Source organism: Myotis yumanensis, unplaced genomic scaffold, assembly GCF_028538775.1.
Source record: "Myotis yumanensis isolate MYYU_CA2020_CCGP unplaced genomic scaffold, mMyoYum1.0.hap1 SCAF_3, whole genome shotgun sequence".
Taxonomy (NCBI): Eukaryota; Metazoa; Chordata; class Mammalia; order Chiroptera; family Vespertilionidae; genus Myotis; species Myotis yumanensis.
In genome coordinates this window covers 25996987-26020442 of record NW_027223754.1, presented here as the reverse complement: position 1 = coordinate 26020442, position 23456 = coordinate 25996987, and the positions used below count along the sequence as shown (strand labels likewise).

Below are 23456 nucleotides of genomic sequence, written 5' to 3'. Positions count from 1 at the left end.
CTAAGAGAGCACTAAATAGTTTAGTAGGTACACAGACATTTTTAGCCATTAAAAGGTTAAAGCCATTAAAGAGTTACAGCCTTTAAAAGGAGAGACTGTATAGATTTCAATATTTTTCTTCATGTGATTATACCTTTTTAAAAAAAAAAATTAAATCTTTATTGTTCAGATTATTACAGTTGTTCCTCTTTTATCCCCCCATAGCTCCCCTCCACCCGGTTCCCACCCTACCCTCTGTCCCTACCCCCCCCCCCCCACCCGCCCCCCCGCCCTCATCCATAGGTGTACGATTTTTGTCCAGTCTCTTCCCGCACCCCCACACCCCTTTCCCCCTGAGAATAGTCAGTCCACTCCCTTTCTATGCCCCTGATTCTATTATATTTACCAGTGTATTCTGTTATCAGATTATTTATTCACTTGATTTTTAGATTCACTTGTTGGTAGATGTGTATTTGTTGTTCATAATTTGTATCTTGACCTTTTTCTTCTTCTTCCTCTTCTTAAAGGTTACCTTTCAGCATTTCATATAATACTGATTTGGTGGTGATGAACTCCTTTAGCTTTTTCTTATCAGTGAAGCTCTTTATCTGACCTTCACTTCTGAATGATAGCTTTGCTGGATAAAGTAGTCTTGGTTGTAGATTCTTGCTATTCATCACTTTGAATATTTCTTGCCACTCCCTTCTGGCCTGCATAGTTTCTGTTGAGAAATCAGCTGACAGTCGTATGGGTACTCCCTTGTAGGTAACTGACTGTTTTTCTCTTGCTGCTTTCAAGATTCTCTCTTTGTCTTTTGCTCTTGACATTTTAATTATGATGTGTCTTGGTGTGGTCCTCTTTGGATTCCTTTTGTTTAGGGTTCTCTGTGCTTCATGGACTTGTAAGTCTATTTCTTTCACCAGGTAGGGGAAGTTTTCTGTCATTATTTCTTCAAATAAGTTTTCAATATCTTGCTCTCTCTCTTCTTCTGGCACCCCCATAATTCGGATGTTGGTATGCTTGAAGTTGTCCCAGAGGCTCCTTACACTATCTTCATATTTTTGGATTCTTTTTTCTTTTTGTTTTTCAGGTTGGGTGATTTTTGCTTCTTCGTATTTCAAACCTTAACTTGATTCTTGCGATCCTCTAGTCTGCTGTTGGAAGTCTGTATAATATTCTTTATTTCAGTCAGTGTATGCTTAATTTCTAGTTGGTCCTTTTTCATATCCTTGAGGGTCTCACTAAATTTATCGGCGGTTTCTAGAAAATTCTTGAAAAGCCTTATAAGTGTGGTTTTGAACTCTATATCCAGTAGTTTGCTTTCCTCCATTTCTGTCATTTGTGACCTGTTTCTTTGTCTCCGCATTTTGGCTGCTTCTCTGTGTTGATAGGGTGGCTTTCTGTGCTAGGTGTCTGATAGGGCCCAGTAGCTCAGCCTCCCCAATTACCTGGGGTGGACACTCTTGGTGCACCCCTTTGTGGGCTGTGTGCACAGTCTTGTTGTAGTTAAGCCTTGATTATTGTAGGTATCACTGGGAGGAATTGACCTCCAGGCCAATTGGCCGTGAGAATCAACTGTGTCTGCAGTGGGAGAACTTCTGAGCTCGATACACTCTTCTGGGGCAAGACTTGCTTCAGTGGGGCTTTGGTGCTCACTGAGTCTGCCCCCTGAGTGTGTCCCTTCTGGATCTGAGGAGTTGTAATCTGGATGATCCCACTCTGACCACTAGGTACATTGGCTCTTGGATCTCTAAGGAGGTGCTAATTTAGCCTCTGCCTGAGGCTACCCAGCAGGAGCTATGGAGACATCTGCAGATTCCTCTTCTTTGTTTGGGATTTGGAGGTGCCCAGATGAGGCCCAGCTGTGAAGCAATGCAAGCTGCTGTAGGGCCTTGAGCCTTCTTTTGGAAGTTCTGGGTCTGTCTGGCCCAGCTGCAGCTTGTTAGGTAATTTTAGATTGCAAAGGGCCAGGCCTTTCATATGCAAAAGCCTCTGCGCACAGCTTGGGTGGAGCGGGGTCTCAGGGGATCAACAGGGTGGAACAAGCAGCTATGGCTGCTCCTCAGTCCTACCCTAAGAGGCCCTGCGTCTCAGTGTCCCGGTAATCGCTGCAAGCACCTCTGAGAGAAAGCCCCCCTTGAGTTCCGACCAATGCCCGACAGTCCAGTTTCTCCCCGTATGAGTTTGGGTCCCCAGAGACTCCCCCGGAACTGGAGTCAGGGCCGTCGGGAGCTTGTGTCTCCCTCCCGATTGAAAAAGACAACTGTGTCCTCAGTTGCCAGCCCTTTCCACATGTGCCTCCGTACCTCTGCACTTTACTTCCGCACCTCCTCTGAGTCTCAGTGTGCTTTTCTCTTTCCTTCTAGTTGTAGAATTTCCACTCAGCCAGTCTTCCTGTGTTTCTGGATGGTGTCCGTTTTGTCTTTTAGTTGTATTTTTGAAGTGGTTGTGTGAGGCAGCAATTTCCGGTGTTTACCTATGCCGCCATCTTGGTTTCTCCCTGATCATACCTTTTTAAAAAAAAGTTCTTTCATCCTTTAAAAAAATCTATGTCCTCCTTTGATAATGTAAACAAATTCTTGCCCCTTTTTAATGTGATTTAATTTGTAAAATTAAATTAAATAATCAGAATAAAAAGAAATTAAAATAATTATAGAAATTTTCTTTCATTTTTTTCAAACACCCCCTTTTTCTTGCTCATATTCCAGAGCCCATCTCCTCTCTGTTTATAAATTTTTATTTCTGAGAAGTTTCAGAAACTATCTCATTTAAAATTTATAAGAATAATATTCATTTTGTTTATTGAAGATAGTATTGCATAGTGTCTCAGAGCACCAGCTCTTGGGTCAGACTGCCTGGGTTTATATCCCAACTTCTTCATTTGCTGTTGCATGACTTGGGGTAACTTATTTAAACTTTTCATACCCCAGTTACCTAATCTATAAAATGGGCATATAATTATATTTTATACAATTATTGTGAAAATTAAATACCTTTTTAAAGCATTTAAAAGTGTCTGACACATAAGTAATATTCATGTTAGCTATTAAATAATAATTTTGTTTTTTTAAGCTCTGTTTTCTTATCTTAGTATTTAAAAGATCAAATAGGAGATAGTACTAGATAAAATTGAAAAATTAACCAGCGTGGTTTTATTTTCTGAAATCAGGTGGGAAAGTCTGCATCTCAGGAGAACAAAGAGCAAGATTCTTATTCTTCAATAGAAAGTGAAAAGAAACCAGAAGTTTTGGCACCAACCAGTTCTACACGTTTGAACAAACAAGTTCTTTCCCGGGATAGTCTTCCTGCAAATAATCAGCCATCTCGGAGAGGCCGCTGTGGAAGGAAGAACAAAAAAAACCAGGAACGTTTTGGTGATAAAGATTCTAAACTGCTCTTGGAAGAGTCATCAACTCCTCAGGAACAATATGGAGAATGTGAGGAAAAATCAGAAACCTCCCAAGAACAATACACTGAAAGCGAGGAACAGTCGGCAGCCTCTCAGGAGCAGCCAAGCCAGGATGGGAAGCCAGACATTCCCAAAAGAAGACTAAGTGAAGGGATTGAGCTATGGCGGGGACATCTAAAGAAAAGTCCTGAGGTTCTGAAGTGTAGGTTACCAGAAGGCAATGATAGACTGTCCCGTCGCTATAGTGATGGTGACAAGGCTCTCCTCAGGGGCTTCAGTGAGAGTAGTGAGGAGGAAGAGGATCCGGAAAGTCCTCGGTCCAACTCGCCACCAGTTCTTACAAAGCCCACATTGAAGCGAAAGGTAAAGCATTTCTTTGATGTCTTTCCTTCTTGCAGTTGCAGTTTATTGTATACACTTGTTCTCTTCTACAGTTCTAAAAGAGTAAATATAGAAGTTCTTAGTGGGTTATTTTTTAAACTTTAAGCCTCAGTATATTGTTTCCAGTGACTATTTGAAATGTGTATGTGACTTCTATGATTCATGGTAATTAGCATAGAAGTCATAAGCTTATTTAAGGGTTGACAGACTGTTTTTCAGCTTGCTGTTTTGATATTTAAAAAATGACAGGGATTTAAAAAATATTTTTTAAATGTGTATAGTTTAGAAATGATTATATTAGAAAAGCAGGAGGAAGTATTGCATAGTTCCATGGAAAGTGGATGTATATTGGGGTGCTCAGAGCAAAGCCATTCATCTTATCTTGAGTAGTACTATTTTCCCTGTACTCTCACCTCCCTTCTCTCTCTCCCCTTTACTCTGCCAGTAGTTTGTCTTAACCACGTTTTAAAAATATTTTATAAGCTATATATTTCATCATCGTGCAAATTTTGAATGAGAGCCAGTTTGTTAAAAAATTCTGATGATGATGATAGTGACTTTTGTTAAACTGTATACCAGAAATACTCCAGGCTATGTAGTCATCTTGAAGCATTGTCACAAGCGAGTCAGCCTGAAGTATGTCAGTTCTCTGGATGAGCCACCCTGTAGTAGTGAGGTGACAGCTTTCATACAAAGCAATGAAATAATTCCTTTCTTTGGCAGATCCTTAAAAAACAAAAGGTAGGGCTATTTATTTATTTTTTAAAAAGCTGTTCATTTTAGAACCATTTTAGATTTATAGAATTATTGCAAAGAAAGTACAGAACGTTTCTGTATTCCTCACATCCAGTTTCCCCTATTATTATCTTCTCGGGTTGATATGGTACATTTGTCACAAATAGTGAGCCAATTAATTGATATATTATTAACTAGAGTACATACTTTATCCAGATTTCCTCAGTTCTCCCAAATGTCCTTTTTCTGTTCCAGAATCCCATCCAGCATATCACATTACATTTAGTACTTATGTCTCCGTAGGCCCTTCTTGGTTATAATAGTTTCTCAGACTTTTTGTTTTTGGTGACCTTGAAAGTTTTGCGAATGTTCCTCATGATATTAGAATGGGGTAATATATTTTTAAGAAGAAGACTACAGAGGTAAAGTGCCATTCTCATCACATCATATAAAGGGTGTCAACTATCTAATCTAATAAAAGAGAAACATGCAAATTGACCGCACCTCTGCTATGCCCCAAGCCACGCCCAGCAGCCAGTCAGAGCGACTATGTGCAAATTAACCCAACCAAGATGGCGGCCGGCAGCCACAGAGCTGGAGCAAGCAGGAGGCTTGGTTGCCCCCGCGATGGAGGAAGCCAAGCTTCCCGCCTGCCCTGGCCGGCTTTGGCCTCCGCCCAAGGCAACAAAGTTTCAATTATAGAAGATAAATAAATCCCAGATACCTGCTTTCAGCCAGCCTCCACTGGGAGCTTGGGTGGCTGGGGGCTGCGGCCAGCCTGCAAACAACCATCAGCCCCTCACCCAGGGTGGCCACACCCTCATGGGGTGAGGGTCCCTCCTGGGGGGCTTGGCCAGCCTGCAAACAGCCATCAGCCCCTCACCCAGGCTGGCCAGGCACCCCAGCGGGGACCCCCACCCTGAAGGGGCTGTGGCCAGCCTGCAAACAGCCATCAGCCACTCACCCAGGGTGGCCAGGCACCCCAGCAGGACCCCCCTCCCTGAAGGGGGTGTGGCTAGCCTGCAAACAGCCCTCAGCCCTTCACCCAGGCTGGCCAGGCACTCCACCGGGGACCCCCACCCTGAAGGGGGTGTGGCCAGTCTGAAAACGTCCCTCAGCCCCTCACCCAGGCTGGCCAGGCACCTCAGCAGGACCCCCACCCTGATCCAGGACACTCTTAAGGGCAAACCAGCCGGCCCCCGCCCATGCACCAGGCCTCTATCCTGTATGATAAAAGGGTAATATGCAAATTAACCCTAACAGCAGAATGACTGGGAATGACTGGTCACTATGACACACACTGACCATCAGGGGGCAGATGCTCAATGCAGGAGCTGCCCCCTGGTGGTCTGTGCACTCCCACAGAAGGAGCTTTGCTTAGCCACAAGCCAGGCTGACGGCTGCCAATACAGGGTGGTGGTGGGAGCCTCTCCCACCTTCTCAGCAGTGCTAAGGATGTCCGACTGCAGCTTAGGCCTGTTCCCCACTGGCAAGTGGACATCCCCCAAGGGCTCCTGGCCTGCCAGAGGGATGTCTGACTGTCAGCTTAGGCCCAATCCCCCGGGGAGCGGGCCTAAGCCAGCAGGTGGCCATCCCTCGAGGGGTCCCAGACTGCTAGAGGGCACAGGTCAGGCTGAGGGACCCCCCCCCCCCCCCCCGAGTGCACAAATTTTTGTGCACCGGGCCTCTAGTCAGTATATATACAAGGGTACTTACTATCAATATGACTTTCCACTGTTGTTAACCTCCATCACCTGGCATGAGCTTGTGTTATCAGGTTTCTCCATTGTAAAGGTATTCCCTTTTTTTCTTTTCTGTAGTCTTTGGAGGAAATCTGTCTACAACCCACACTTGAGCTATGGGGAGTAATATTTTACTCCTTAAGAGCAGAATACCTATGTTTATTTAGAATCCTGCTTGGGATATTTGTCCATTCTCCACATTTATTTATTTGTTTATTTGTTTATACATTTATTTATATCACTTTGGACTCATAGATATTTATTTTATACTTTGAGTTATAATCCAATACTACTACTTTATTTTGTTGCTCAAATTCTTCTAGCTTTGGATATTTGGAACTGTTTTCATTTTATTCCTGTGTTTCTTTAACATACATGCCTTCATTTTTGTGAAGGTTTTTGTTTAGTTTTGAGCACTTTTTACTTTCTGGTACTAAAAGATGTTTCAGGTTCAACTTGTATATTTCATGCTCCAAACAATTATTTCTCCAAAAAGCAAGGTCATGTTTAACTTAGTTTGAAAATTGTATTCTTAACTAGAAGGATTAGTAAATTTGAAGTGGAGAAAAAGTGAACTCTTGACTAATTCTACTATTCATTATGTGATCCTGAAGAATATATCTTTGCCATTTTATAAAATAAAACTGGGCTATTTGTGTAAAAAAGGAATATTATAATAGGCAGTGAGATCATGTACAAAGTACTTTGGAAGTTCTTGAAGAAACTCACTTGATTGAGAGTCATAGACTGTATTTTACAACCATTTCTATACTGACTGCATGTGTAACCTTAAGTCCTTTAACCTTTCTCGCCTCTATAGAATGAGGGAATTGGCTTAGGTCATTGGCTTATGTGCATCATCTTTGTTTTGTGCTATTGTGTGCAAAATTGTGCCTAATGTGCCAAATTCCACATTTATTTTATTACTTTTGAAATGCTTCACTAACATCAGGTAAATACCTGTCAGCTCCACATTTCTGCATTCCAGTAAACTCCATGGATAGTGCATGAAATGGCATACTGAAGGTTCTGCTGATAGTTCTGCTGACCTTCATAGTAGAGCTATAAGACAAACAGAAAGTGTTTATTCCTTTTTTCCTCTTGAGGAAAAGAGAAGTTGAGGGACTAACCACTATGTCATTTTAGTAATGAAATAGACATCTCTAGGGTGTTTAAGTCACTATTTTTTTAAGTTAAATCTTTATTGTTCAGATTATTACAGTTATTCCTCTTTTTTTTCCCCCATAGCTCCCCTCCAACCAGTTCCCACCCCACCCTCTGCCCTCCCCCCCCCACTGTCCTCATCCATAGGTGTACGATTTTTGTCCAGTCTCTTCCTGCACCCCCCACTCCCCTTTCCCCCGAGAATTGTCAGTCCACTCCCTTTCTATGCCCCTGATTCTATTATATTCACCAGTGTATTCTGTTCATCAGATTATTTATTCACTTGATTTTTAGATTCACTTGTTGGTAGATGTGTATTTGTTGTTCATAATTTGTATCTTTACCTTCTTCTTCCTCTTCTTAAAGGATACCTTTCAGCATTTCATATAATAATGGTTTGGTGGTGATGTAAAGTAATCTTGATTGTATGTTCTTGCTATTCATCACTTTGAATACAGCGGGGCCTTGACTTACGAGTTTAATTGGTTCCGTGACGGATCTCGTAACTCAAATTACTCATATATCAAATCAAAAAGTGAACAAGTGAGACACGTGATGCTGGGCTGATGTGACGTTCGCTGCGCCAACTAGCGGTGGGGTATCTGAAGCTGGCTCATAACCCGAATTTTAGCTCGCAACTCAAAGCAAAAAATTGGCCGAGAGACGGCTCGTATCTCGAAAAACTCGTTAGTCTTGACACTCGTAAGTCAAGGCCCCACTGTATTTCTTGCCACTCCTTTCTGGCCTGCATAGTTTCTGTTGAGAAATCAGCTGACAATCATATGGGTACTCCCTTGTAGTTAACTAACTGTTTTTCTCTTGCTGCTTTCAAGATTCTCTCTTTGTCTTTTGCTCTTGGCATTTTAATTATGATGTGTCTTGGTGTGGTCCTCTTTGGATTCCTTTTGTTTGGGGTTCTCTGTGCTTCATGGACTTGTAAGTCTATTTCTTTCACCAGGTAGGGGAAGTTTTCTGTCATTATTTCTTCAAATAGGTTTTCAATATCTTGCTCTCTCTCTTCTTCTGGCATCCCTATAATTTGGATGTTGGTTTGCTTAAAGTTGTCCCAGAGGCTCCTTACACTATCTTCATATTTTTGGATTCTTTTTTCTTTTTGCTTTTCCAGTTGGGTGTTTTTTACTTCTTCGTATTTCAAATCTTTGACTTGATTCTTGCGATCCTCTAGTCTGCTGTTGGATCTCTGTATAATATTCTTTATTTCAGTCAGTGTATGCTTAATTTCTAGTTGGTCCTTTTTCATATCCTTGAGGGTCTCACTAGATTTCTTGAGGGTCTCACTAAATTTATCGGCAGTTTCTAGAAAATTCTTGAAAAACCTTATAAGTGTGGTTTTGAACTCTATATCCAGTAGTTTGCTTTCCTCCACTTCTGTCATTTGTGACCTATTTCTTTGTCTCCGCATTTTGGCTGCTTCTCTGTGTTGATAGGGTGGCTTTCTGTTATAGGTGTTCTATAGGGCCCAGTAGCTCAGCCTCCCCAATTACCTGAGGTGGACACTCTTGGTGCACCCCCTTGTGGTCTTTGTGCACAGTCTTGTTGTAGTTAAGCCTTGATTATTGTAGGTATCACTGGGAGGAATTGACCTTCAGGCCAATTGGCTGTGAGAATCAGCTGTGTCTATGGTGGGAGGACTTCTGTGTTGGAGACACCCTTCTGGGGCAAGACTTGCTTCAGTGGGGCTTTGGTGCTCACTGGGTCTGCCCCCTGAGTGTGTCCCTTCTGGATCTGAGGAGTTGTAATCTGGATGGTCCCGCTCTGATCACTGGGTACACTGGCACTTGGATCTCTAAGGAGGTGCTAATTTAGCCTCTGCCTGAGGCTACCCAGCAGGAGCTATGGAGACATCTGCAGATTCCTCTTCTTTGTTTGGGATTTGGAGGTGCCCAGATGAGGCCCAGCTGTGAAGCAATGCAAGCTGCTGTGGGGCCTTGGGCCTTCTTTTGGATGTTCTGGGTCTCTCTGACCCAGCTGCAGTTTGTTAGATAATTTTAGATTGCAAAGGGTCAGGTCATTCATATGCAAAAGCCTCTGCGCACAGCTTGGGTGGGGCGGGGTCTCGGAATCAACAGGGCGGAGCAAACAGCTACGGCTGATCCTCAGTCCTGCCCTAAGAGGCCTCGGTTCTCAGTGTCCTTAAGTAATCACTGCAAGCACCTCTGAGAGAAAGCTGCCCTTGAGTTCCGCCCGCTGCCAGACAGTCCAGTTTCTCCCCGTATGAGTCTGGGTCCTCAGAGACTAGCCCGGAACTGGAGTTCAGAGCAGGTTGAAAAAGACAACCGCGTCCTCAGTTGCCAGCCCTTTCCACATGCGCCTCCGTACGTCTGCACTTTATTTCCACACCTCCTCTAAGTGTCAGTGTGCTTTTTTCTTTCCTTCTAGTTGTAGTATTTCCACTCAGCCAGTCTTCCTGTGGTTCTGGATGATTTCCGTTTTGTCTTTTAGTTGTATTTTTGAAGTGCTTGTGCTAGGCGGCAATTTCAGTTGTTTACCTATGCCGCCATCTTGGTTTCTCCTCTCAGTCACTCTTAAGAAGGGAATTATAGTATCTGCCCTTTGGGGCCTGCGTGACGATTCTTTTACAAAGTTGTATTCATTTATCCAACATCTGTGTATCTATGATACATTATGTATAGTATCTTACTATGGTATTTTGAAATAATATTTAAAATCTATTTTGAGCTCAGGCTGGTGTGGCTCAGTTGTTTGGGGGTTGTTCCATGCACCGAAAGGTTGGCGGTTCTATTCCCAGTCCGGGCACATGCCCAGGTTGCAAGCTCCATCCCCGATAGGGGATATATAGGAAGCAGTTGATCGGTGTTTCCCTCTCACATTGATGTTTCTTTCTCTCTTTCCCTCTCCTTTCCTCTCTATCAATAAAAATTCTTTAAAATTTAAATATATTTTGGTAAATAGCATCCTCATTTTATGTGTGCTAATTCTATTAGGCTTAAAAACTATTAATCATATTATTAGCAGAAATGATAGTGTTCATTACTGTTAATAAAATTATTTCTCTTTTAAACAGAAACCAATTCTTCACCGAAGGAGGAGAGTCCGAAAACGCAAACACCACAATAGCAGTGTGGTCACAGAAACTATTTCTGAGACTACAGAAGTTTTAGACGAACCTTTTGAAGACTCTGACTCGGAGAGGCCGATGCCAAGGTTAGAACCCACCTTTGAGATTGATGAAGAAGAAGAGGAAGAGGATGAAAATGAACTGTTCTCTAGAGGATACTTCCATCGGTTGTCCTCACAGAATGTTCTCAGGTGTCGATCCTCTTCTAAGAGGAAGTCGAAAGATGAAGATGATGACGACGATGACGAAGAGTCAGATGATGCCGATGGTATGTTTTACAAAACTTTTGCTTATTGTATTTTTATTGTCTTTAGAATACAGCAGTGATAGCTGTAAACCCTTCAATAAAAAGGCTGAAAAACGAACCCAGCCTACTAAGTAACTAAAGGATGACTTGGTAATCTCTAAAAAGTTGTATCAAGTATATTCACCCTCATTTAGTCCTCTGTTCTTTTAAAGTGTTTTTTTTTTTTTTCCTAGTTTCCTCTGGGACCTATTGCTGTTTCTGCAGAAAATTCTTTTTCTGCCGAATCCTTTTTTGTTCATTATCTGAAACTTTAGTTAATAGGTGGACTAGACTTAGTGTCAGGAAGATATTTAAGTAATAACTCTTTACTAGAACGTGCTCTCTATAAATTTAGTCTGTATCACTTACTGTAGTGTACTGAGTGTTTAATATAGGTACTCAATAAATAGTTAACAAATGCTAAGAAGATGGTTCTTAAATAAGATCAAATTCATGTAAATTGAACTTGCTTCAGATCTGTTCAGGAATCCTTCCCGAATCATGTTTTTAAGTGTCTTGCTCAATTAGTAGTACATTTCTAATAAAAATGGTAACAGTACTTCAAAATATGGTATAGCTAAACATTCAGTGATGTACTTTTAAAACACCCTTATTGTTATTTCCTCTTTAGAAATGAAGAAATGGGCTCATACATGAGCTGGGTCACATACTAGTCATTTGCATCCTTGCCTCAGTTTTTCCAGAGCATCATGCTGCCTACATCTGCAGTGTTTGTTTTGCATGGGGTCAAACTGAGCTTTTTGAATTTGAAGGAATCTAGTTGAACATAGATATAAATGTATAGCTTTTATGGATTAACTAGTTGAGCTTTTTATTCTTTTAAAATAAATTCACTCAGTTTCTTTTTTTACTTCTTTATTTTAATGCTCTTCTTTTCTGAAAAGGAGAACCCCTTTTTTAAAAATTTAAATTTTTTATTGTTGAAAGTATTACATATGTCTCCTTCCCCCCCTCCCGCCCCCCCAGCACAAGCCCTCACCTAAATTCACTCAGTTTCAAATCTAGTGGATAACTTTCATTTTCTCCATGCTCATATATTTATACAATAATTTTTTTTAAAGGTGACAACTTTCTTTTTAAAAAAAAATATTTTTTTGATTTCAGAGAGGAAAGGAGAAGGAGCGAGATAGAAATACCAATGATGAGAGAGAATCATTGATTGGCTGCCTCCCTGCATGCCCCCTACTGGGGTCCAAACCTGCAACCCAGGCATGTGCCCTTGATCAGAATCGAACCCGGGACTCAGTCCACAGGCCCAAGCTCTATCCACTGAGCCAAACCAACCAGGGCTACAATAAATACTTTAATAAAAATGACAAGATGACTGATTTTTTGCTTTGGTAATGATTTTCCAGAGTTTTGTTATAAGTAGGAAATATATATAAGTAGGAAACTTATTTTTTAAATTTGGCACATTAGTAAAATTATAACTTGTATCATTATAAACTAAAATAGTATCCTCTAAGTTTCTGTTGAATTGGACCAATTTTTTTTTGTTTTCAAATTATTTTTATTAACTATACCTTTTTAGCTCTCCCCTGCAAATCATGTTCTTGCCTTGGTTGTCTTCCCTTTAAAAATTAATGGGAGCTGAACCGGTTTGGCTCAGTGGATAGAGCGTCGGCCTGCGGACTCAAGGGTCCCGGGTTCGATTCCAGTCAAGGGCATGTACCCTGGTTGCGGGCATGTCCCCAGTGGGGGGGCGTGCAGGAGGCAGCTGATCGATCTCTCTCATCAATGTTTCTAACTCTCTATCCCTCTCCCTTCTCTGTAAAAAATCAATAAAATATATTTTTAAAAAAATTAATGGGAAATGTTCTCTAGCTGGTTTGGCTCAGTAGATAGAACTGCAGACGGAAGGGTCTCGGGTTCAGTTCTGGTTGCAGGCTTGAGGCAACCAATCAATGTGTCTCTCTTGCATCAATGATTCTCTCTCTCTCCCTTCTACTCTCTCTAAAAATCAATGGAAAAATATCCTCAGGTGAGGATTAAAGAAATAAATGGAAAAGGAAATGGACTTAATGCCACACCAAAAATGTTAAGATGGGGACTTTTATATGCTATGCATATTTTACTACAATTTTTTAAAAGGAACAAATTAATTGTGAAGAAAATAATGCTAAAATAAAATTTATTTTTAATAAACCATTGTTATTGATGCTTCAGCTTTCTTCAGGTCAGTATTTGTCTAGGATTAAATGTTTTGCAGCTATTCCCATACAAACACAACATTTATTTTGTAGCATTGCTCAATCATGGCTCATGAAATTAACTTAAGTAATGATTTTGTGGAAAATAAGACAATCAGAGAATATAAATTGCAATCAGAAAAAAAGCCCTGGCTGGGTGGCTCAGTTAGTTGGAGTATTGTCCCATACACCAATGGATATCAGGTTCAATTCCTGGTCAGGTTGTGGGTCATGGTGCATGCAGGAGGCAACTGATTGATGTTTCTCCCTCTCTCCCCTCCGCTCTCTGTCCTCCTCCCTCCCTACCACTCTCTCCCTCCCTCTCCCTCTCCCTCTCCCACTCTCTTTCTAAAATCAATGAAACATGTCCTCGGGTGAGGATTACAAAGAAAAACAAAGATATGAACTGATTTATAACTTACATAATAAAGATAATTTGTCTAAAGTAGTTGTAATAACTACTTTGTATTTGCACCTTTATAAAGCTCATTTCCATTTTATAAATGATAAAACTGAATTAGAGGAACTTTCCCAAGCTATACCGTTGGCAATGATAAACTTGAACTGGTTTTAGCTAGTGGGTGGTAACAGAATGTTGACTAGGATTCTTTCACTGTTCTGCCAATTTACCTTATAACTTTAGAAGATGTCACTAATTAGGCTTCTTCTTTAGATTCTTAACTAGACAATGAAGATAATCAAGTTTGTGGTGATTAATGAAATTATTTCTGTTGTATATGCTGGTCTCAGAAAAAGGCATTAAAAAACATAAGATCTTATAACCTGTTTTTATTTTTTTATCCCTCCTGTACAGACACTCCTATCCTAAAGCCAGTACCTGTCTTGAGAAAATGTGATGTGAAGGATTCTCCACATGAGCCAGATACGTCCACACCTATGAAAAAGAAAAAGGGATGGCCCAAAGGCAAGAGCCGCAAACCAATCCACTGGAAGAAAAGACCTGGTCGCAAGCCAGGATTTAAGTTGAATCGGGAAATCATGCCCGTTTCTTCTACTCATGAACGCATTGTTGAGCCCATTGTCCCCATTCTTAAACCTGGACGTAAACTCAGAATTCAAGAGCATGAAGAAACTGTTGAATCAAAGGAAGACTTACCTTTAACCGAAGAAAGGAAGGGAGACGAGGAGATGCACGTGGAAGCAGAAGAGGTTGAAGAGGGAGAAGAAGAAGATACAACCAGCAGTGAAGTTAGAGCAGTTTCTCCAGTGGATAGCAACAGTCCCGAGATGGAAATGAAAGAACCTGAGGTAGAGGAGGAAGAAGAGAAACCCCGCGTCTCAGAAGAGCAGAGGCAATCTGAGGAAGAGCAACAAGAACTGGAAGAACAGGAGCAAGAGGAAGAGGATGAAGTGGCTATAGAGACAAACCAGAATGAAGACCATGATGCAGATGATGAAGATGACGGTCATCTAGAATCTACAAAGAAAAAAGAACTAGAAGAGCAGCCCATTAGAGAAGATGTCAAAGAGGGTCCTGGTAGTCAGGAGTCTTTTTTAGATACGAATATGCAGAACAGTAGGGAGAATATAAAGGATAAAGAGGAAACAGAACCAGATTCTGAAGAAGAACAGACTTCCCATGAAACATCCGTGATATCAGAACATATGCCAGGGTCTGAGGATGATCATGAAGAAGATTCAAACTCTAAAGAAGAATTAATTGAGTTAAAAGAGGAAGACGAAATTCCCCATAGTGAACTGGATCTGGAAACTGTGCAAGCAGTACAGTCCTTGACTCAAGAAGAAAGCAATGAGCACGAGGGTGCCTACCAGGACTGTGAAGAGACACTTGCAGCTTGTCAGACGCTGCAGAGTTACACCCAAGCTGATGAAGACCCTCAGATGTCAATGGTTGAAGACTGTCATGCTTCTGAACACAATAGTCCAATATCTTCTGTTCAGTCTCATCCCAGTCAGTCAGTCCGTTCAGTCAGCAGTCCCAATGTGCCTGCCCTTGAAAGTGGTTACACCCAGATCAGCCCAGAACAAGGATCCCTGTCCGCCCCCTCTATGCAGAACATGGAGACCAGCCCCATGATGGATGTGCCTTCCGTATCAGACCACTCTCAGCAGGTGGTGGACAGTGGCTTCAGTGATCTGGGCAGCATTGAGAGCACCACAGAAAACTATGAGAACCCTAGCAGTTATGATTCCACGATGGGCGGCAGCATTTGTGGGAATAACTCTTCCCAGAGCAGTTGCTCCTATGGTGGGTTATCGTCCTCCAGCAGCCTCACCCAGAACAGTTGTGTTGTCACTCAGCAGATGGCAAATATGGGCAACAGCTGCAGTATGATGCAGCAGAACAATGTCCAGCCTGCTGCCAACTGCAACATCAAGTCACCTCAGAGCTGTGTGGTGGAGCGGCCTCCCAGTAACCAGCAGCCGCCACCGCCGCCACCAGCGCAGCAGCAGCAACAGCAGCAGCAGCAGCAGCAACAGCAACCAGCACCTCAGCCTCCACCACCCCAGCAGCAGCAGCAGCAACAGCAGCAGCAGCCGCCGCCACCTCAGCCCCAGCAGCCTCAACCCCCACCGCCACCTCAACAGCAGCCGCCCCTGTCACAGTGTAGTATGAATAACAGTTTCACTCCAGCGCCTATGATCATGGAGATACCAGAATCTGGAAGCACTGGGAACATCAGTATCTATGAGAGGATTCCAGGGGATTTTGGTGCCGGCAGCTACTCTCAACCGTCAGCCACCTTCAGTTTAGCCAAGTTACAGCAGCTGACTAACACCATTATGGACCCTCATGCCATGCCTTATAGCCATTCTCCTGCTGTGACTTCCTATGCAACCAGTGTTTCTTTGTCTAATACAGGGCTGGCTCAGCTAGCTCCATCTCATCCATTAGCTGGGACCCCTCAAGCACAAGCCACCATGACGCCACCCCCAAACTTGGCATCTACCACCATGAACCTCACGTCACCTCTGCTACAGTGCAACATGTCCGCTACCAACATTGGCATTCCTCACACTCAGAGGTTGCAAGGGCAAATGCCAGTCAAGGGGCACATTTCCATCCGCTCCAAATCTGCACCACTGCCCTCTGCAGCTGCTCACCAGCAGCAGCTGTATGGCCGCAGTCCACCAGCGGTTGCCATGCAGGCTGGCCCTCGTGCATTGGCCGTTCAGCGTGGCATGAACATGGGGGTTAATTTAATGCCAACCCCTACCTATAATGTTAATTCCATGAATATGAACACCTTGAATGCCATGAACAGCTATCGAATGACACAACCCATGATGAACAGCAGTTACCATAGTAACCCTGCCTACATGAACCAGACAGCACAGTATCCTATGCAGATGCAGATGGGGATGATGGGGAGCCAGGCCTATACCCAGCAGCCTATGCAGCCAAACCCTCATGGAAACATGATGTACACTGGCCCCTCCCATCACAGCTACATGAATGCTGCTGGTGTGCCCAAGCAGTCACTCAATGGACCTTACATGAGAAGATGAGCAAGATGAACTTGCAATTAAAAACTTAAATATATATAAATAAAGGAACCTTTTATACTGACAAACCAGAGAAAAATGGACCTTTTTTTTCCAGTTAAAATATTGCTGTAGATTTAGAGGAATTTTTCTTTGGTTTATTTTATTTTTTAAAAAACCTGGTCTCTTTTTTGGGGGTTCATTTTGTTCTGGGTTTTGGTTTTCTTCATAATCTTGAACATTTTACAATAGAACTCATCTAAAAATGGATTTGGGGATAGGGGAAACATGCACAAAAATCTTTTCATAATTAAAAAGAGCCTTACTTTCTTTACATACCACATGGACAGAATTTGTGTAAAAGTGAAATATCTTGATTTTATTTGAAGATGTATGTTTCCCTTCACTGTTTGCAGCTCCCAGTGTTGTCATTTTTAAATGTTATATATACATCTCGAGGGTTAACCAGACCCTTTCCTCTGAACCCAACTTTTCATTTCCTACTTCATTCCAGCAGGAGGCACTTATGGGAGACTCGGATGGGGACATGGAGAACAACCCAAGCTCCTTAAACTTATTGTTATTGTTAATATTATTATTATTATTATTAATAAAGTGAGGCAGGAAAATGCTTCTCCTTTTAAAATCCCCTCCACTCCCTACACACACACGCACGCACACACACCTCTTGAAACCTTTCCCCCAAAATGTTTCTTTTTAGATGGACTTCATTGAAATGTTTGTCTTTCTTAAATCAAGTGTAATATAATTTTTTTTACTATACCCACTTAGCACTCAGAGACACACAAATACTGTAAGTCTCAATTAACAGCAGAATCTCAGAGGAAAGCTGTTTGCAATCCTAAATTAGCCTTGCAAGAATAGAGATGGTCAATTAACAATCAAAAAGAGGAAATTAACCTCTCGTTTTTTTTACCACCTGGTGAATCAGCCATAAAAGCCCACGTTCCACGCAACCTCTTGTTTTTAGTATGTACTTTGAGATGCTAAGGGTCTTGATTCCTGAGCCTTTGACTCTGATTAAACTCAAACAACAGTCCCTAGTGATTAGCCTCTTACATTCTTACAGTGTTGATGGATGACTGTTTCAGTGATTTGAAAATACCTGGCAAACCTTTGACACTGTTTATGTTGGAAGAGATGACAGAATGTGTGTTGTAAGGGAGATCATGGTGTGAGTTTTATAGCTACTTAAATGATACATACCTCCAGTCTTCATTTGTCTTTTGAGATCCTGAGTTCATCCCCTGTGAATCAGTGCACTAGCTGCTCACCTGTGAGTGGCTGAAGAGAAGAAAGATAAACCAACCACCAGCATAGCAGGGCAAATCTGGACAGCAGGGTTTTAGCAGGCTCCTATGTTATTCCCAATTCCATTCTCTTTTGTGCAGCCAGTTTGCCCATTCTCTTCCTGTTACTTGCTCCAGGGATAGGTAAAAAAATCTATATATCTATATATATATATTCCATCATTAGAAGATGGAAATTATTATACCACTTGGTATGTGCAGTCAAATATCCAAAAGGGGGAAGTACTGCTTAAAGAAATACCTATAAGCATTAAATTCTCTCCTTTATTTGTATATTTTATATAGATAAATTTTGAAGTACTAATTAGGCATTACATTTTTCAAATGCACAGGTTTGTTGGTTTTTTTAATACATTTTAATTGACTTTCTCAATTAAATGTGTTACATAGAAAAAGGCAGAATTCCACATCCTAGCGCTATCAATTCTGAGCATGTACAAGGCTGTGTAGGACCCAGTTTCTCTGTATATACTATTCCAGTTCTCAAGCATCTATGTAGAAAGTGCACTGTTCTGCCCTCTCCCTATCTTCAGCTATGTCATTGCTTCCTGGTTGGGGTGGGGTTGGGGTGGGTCGGGAGGGAAGTATATTGGGAGGAGGGTGGTGGGTCAAGGCAGAAGGAGAAGCTGTTGCAATGAGGGCCGTGAATTCAGTTTCTGTTGGTTTGCGATTGTGTTTGGTTTTGTTTCTTTCTTAAAAAAAGAAAAAAAAGATTCAATCAGGCAGCTCCCTTTTTCCACAAGCCTTTTTGTGACTAGAACTATTGTAGAGAAAATGTTCTTTTCTATATTATAAAAGAAATTATCCAACACAGTAATATTGGTACCTGTCATTTTTTCACTTCTGTTTTAAAAAAAATGTATTTTTAGCAAAATAACTTGGGTAATCTTCTAAAAAAGAAATTTAAAAAACTCACTGTTAGTGACTTTGATGCCTTTTAAAATAAGAGCTTTTTCATTTCATTCCATCTTTAAAATTTTTTATCTTTGTTGTAGAATATTAAAAACTATTTTAAGAAAGATAAAAATTCTCTTTAAAGAGATCTCTAGAGTGTGTGAATAGAGCTCCAGATGCCTCTAAAAGCCGCATGTACAAATGAAGCTAACTAAGTCTATTCCTGTCTGTTTATATTTGCTTTTCCTGTTTTGTAACTTCTTTGTACTTTGTTCATGGTGACTTGTAAGCTAAGGGGAAGGGGTGCCTAGATGCCTTTGTATTTCTCCATGTCATGCGCTCCTGGGCCAGTTGGTCTCCCTTCCTCTCCTTGTATGTAATATCACTTTTTCCCCCCTTTCTAGCAAGTACTTTCAAAAGAACTCTGTACATTTTAACATAAAAAAAATAAATTATGTTGAGCCATTTTGGATGTCTGTCTTGCATGTGGAATTTTTCTCCCAAACTCCAGTTCTTTTCAACACACAACAGCCTTTTCATGTTCCTCGTTATATAGCAAGTATAAGTTCATGACTTTTGCTTTGAAATCCAGTTTTCAAATATATATATTTAATGCCAACAATATAGATGGTTTTTCTTTTCCAAAGAAAATGGTATTATAATCTCATCTTGATTTTTTTAGGTTAATCCATTGAAAACCTTGTAAAGGGATTGTGATTTACCCAACCTTAAAAAAGAAATACAGCCCTAACTGGTTTGGCTCAATGGATAGAGAATTAGCCTGCAGACCAAAGGGTCCTGGGTTTGATTCTGGTCAAGGACACGAACCTTGGTTGCAGGCTCCTCCCTGGCCCGGCCCGGCCCGACCCGTGCAGGAGGCAGCCCATCAATGTGTTTCTCTCACACCGATATTTCTGTCTTTCCCTCTCCCTTTCGCTCTCTCTAAAAATCAATGGAAAAATATCCTCGGGTGAGGATTTAAAAAAAGGAAGGAAGAAAGAAATACAGTTGCAATGACAAGTACCTCCTAGATGTGAAACAGTGGTTGTTTTTTTCTCATTTCTGTTTACTTCATGATGTAATTTAGGGAGATTTGCCACAAATCAAGATCCTGAACATTAAAGATCTTTTTGTTATTGTTGTTATTTTCTTGGTTATTTTACTTGCCTCTCATCATTTAGAATTTTGAATATAAGGCAGATTTCCAGGAAATTCTATTTAACTTTGGAAAGTTGACAGCCTCAGGGTGAAGAGGTGAAACGGCTGCAAGTTTTAATGGCCTCCAAACTTTATCTGCTACCCTTTCACACTGAGAAGAATTTAGGAATTGTACACGAGTAGTATCGATAGCAGATGTTTGTTCTAACCCTCGTGCCATTAAAGTTTTAGGTCATAAAGTTGTCACCCAGAATAGGTTTGTTTCCCTTCATTTCTTTGCTTGCTTACGTAACCATGATTTGGACCCAAGACTGTCATGGTACTATGCAATTATTAGTATAGTGTCTCAAAAACATACTTGCTGCCTTTGCTACTGTAAATTACCTGGTATAAGTGAATTCAACATACAGCAATTTTGATTTTTTGACAAAGGAGATAATGTGACCAAAGACTGTATTATAGATTTATTTGAAGTGTTAGCACCCTCACTATATATTAAATTAAAAATATAATTTGAGTAATATACTTCCATTTGAAGCCAACTCATGAGTGATGTGAGTAGAGAAGGAGCTCTTATTTCTTTATTGCCTTTGGCCTTTTCACTCTGAATCAAAGGGTAGGTGTGAGAGGAGAGTGGTAATACACGAGAATCAGTGGTCGGCAAACGGATTAGTCAACAGAACCAAATATCAACAGTACAACGATTGAAATTTCTTTTGAGAGCCAAATTTTTTAAACAAACTATATAGGTAGGTACATTGTTATTAACTTAATTAGGGTACTCCTAAAGCTTAGGAAGAGCCACACTCAAGGGGCCAAAGAGCCGCATGTGGCTCACGAGCCGCAGTTTGCCGACCACTTCACTCGATGAATGGTATATTGCTGAGACTTGTCATGCATTTAGTAACTAGGGTTCCAGGAATTATATTCCTAAAAGACCTCTCCAAGCATGGCTTTCTTTGTAGCATAGTGACAATATCTATTCACCAAAAGCCAGTGTCTGTCAGGTCGACAATTCTAGCTCTTTAAGTGAGAATTACTGTTTCAGGTTCTCTGTTGCAGCCTGGGCAGTTTGTGATGGTTTTTGTCCTTGTCTTTTCACAATATACAAGATATTGGTCAATGATGATAATGGGAAGGCATCGTGAAAAGAGAAACAAAAATTAACTGTCCTTGTTGGCAGAATAGAGTAAGCAGGGTTATTACGACAAGTGTGTGTGGGAGGAAAGAGCTCTATATCCTTGGTGTGACTTTCAGGAAATCTAAAAAGTGATACAGTTTCTGTAAATGAACTTAGAGACTATATAGAGTCAGGTGTTTTTTTATTTTTTTATGTCGACCAGTGTCTGGAATTCTTGAGCATGGCCATCCAATCAAAAGCTGACAATCCCCAAAACAAAACCCATTAATAAATCCCTGTTAAGGGGCAGGATGGGTTTGTTATGTAAGTTGGTGTGGTTACATAATGCAACACAGACCCGTGGATGTTCTTTCCAGAGGGTCAGCTACAAATTGGACTTAATTGAAATTCCTTGCTATATCGATAGGAGCCTAAATACTAGTATTGGTATATGGATTATATAAAACCTCAAAAAAGTGGTAGGTATAATTTTTGCTTGAAATAAGGAAAGCCCTGGAGTATAATGGACTATGTTTTTCTGAGATCTTTTCAAATACTAGACATAAATAGTAAGAGGGAGTTGTTTTCCTACAACTTGTGAAAAACTTTTTGAGTGTGGGTATACATTATTGTTAGCAAGAAAAAATGTTCTAACATTTAATTCTTTACTAAATATTTCTGAAAGCCACATTTAAGCAACATTCAAAAATATTAAATGCTTTCTGGGTGACGTGTTCATTTTTAACAATTTTTAGTTTGTACATGCACAGGATCAGCAAAGACAAGCAAGTGGCCTGAGAGATAAGCTACTTGCCTGTGCTTAAAGAACTATAGTGCAGGGTACAGCTCATTAGGATTCCTATGAATATGCATGGAAAATTTGGCATTGTTGTCAGGAAACAAGTCATTCAGATTACCTCTCGAGTTATTTAAAAATTGGGCCTAAAAGAGCTTTTGGGGAGCTCCAGAATCTCCTATTTTTGAAATTTTCTTTTAAAACATTTTAATTGGGATCCTAAGTTTAAAGGCTTTTGTGACAAAGAAAAACATTTATACATAAAACTTCTTTGTTAGGATTGAGGCTCTTCCCCATGTACAAGTTCTAATTGTTTAACTGATGTATTACATTTTTTAAATTGATTTAATTTTTTTATTTCTTTTTAAAAGGAAGTTTTAAAAACAGTTATATAGTCAGTTATGTCAAAAGGATTGTTGTTGATCATAGTTTTCCAGTGAAAATGAAAACAGTTATAGATTGACTAGGAAACAGTGATGGCTTTACTGCTAGAATCTCTTGCAAAGTAGAATAATTACATGATTTTTAAAAAGTCTGTCCAGCTCCTGTTTAAGGAAGATAACTAGAATTGACTAGAACTCCTAACTTGACATCCCAAAAGGTTCTTGATTAAAAGTGTAATCTGAAAACTGAGTAACATGGAATGTTGCAAGAACAACTTTAGAGAGCCAAGGGAATAATGCTATTGAAAATTACAAAGGAAAACAAAGCAAAACAGACCCAAACCAGTCACTGCAGCCTCTTTGTTGAGTTGTTTTGTTGGGGCTCTCAGGCTGTGGAACATCTTTCAGCAACCTGCTCCATCCACCCTCCTTGTATATTGGCTTTGTCTTCAGCTGGCTCCTGCCTTAGCAGCCTTCCTCTGCAGGGTCAGGCATCCTAAGAAGATCTTAATATGCCCAGAAAAGAAGGACTCTGTTCCCCAACATTTTTTCATGCCTGTTTTTAAAATATATTTTCTTGATTTTTTACAGAGAAGAAGGGAAAGGGATAGAGAGTTAGAAATATCGATGAAAGAGAAACATCGATCAGCTGCCGCCTGCACACCCCCTACTAGGGATGTGCCCACAACCAAGGTACATGCCCTTGACCGGAATCAAACCTGGGACCCTGAGTCTGCAGGCCGATGCTCTATCCACTGAGCCAAACCGGTTAGGGCTATGCCTGTTTTTATTGTGAAAACAGAGTACATACAGAGTGCACAAAACATGTACAGCTTACTGAATCTATATAAAGTTAATATCTCTGTAAAAATAAAAAGAACAGCAGCCAGAAATCCTCCACTCTGACTGTGGGCTCCTTCCTAATCACAGTTTTCTTTCCCAACTGAAGATAATCACTAGACTTATGTGCTGAATACTTTTTTTAGTTTTTAAAAATGGCCCTGACCGGAAAAATGTTTTGCTACCTAGGTGTGCATTATTAAACACCATAGTTTCATTTTGCCTGATTTTGAACTTTACAGAAATGGAATCATTCATTTTGCCTCTGGCTTCCTTCAACCTGATTGTGAGATTTGTTCATGATGTTGCCTTTGCTATAGTTCATTTATTTTCATGCTGTATAATATTCTATTATAGGACTATAATGTATTTATACATTCTAAAGTTGACATAGATTTAGGCTGTTTCCAATTTCGTTGGTTACAATGCTGCTGCTATATTTAATCTGTGTAGGTCTCCT

At 40.7% G+C, this 23456-nt stretch overlaps 1 protein-coding gene across 1 annotated transcript in view; it reads left to right on the top strand.

Moving 5' to 3' along the window:
* Nucleotides 1-19171, top strand: part of KAT6A (lysine acetyltransferase 6A) — a 127018-nt gene extending 107847 nt beyond the window's left edge. The window contains exons 15-17 of the mRNA XM_070408465.1: nucleotides 3149-3751; nucleotides 10457-10778; nucleotides 13821-19171. Of these exons, the coding sequence (XP_070264566.1) occupies nucleotides 3149-3751; nucleotides 10457-10778; nucleotides 13821-16498 (3603 nt within the window). The 3' untranslated portion in view covers nucleotides 16499-19171. The remainder of the gene's footprint in view (nucleotides 1-3148; nucleotides 3752-10456; nucleotides 10779-13820) is intronic.
* Nucleotides 19172-23456: the final 4285 nt, after the last annotated feature.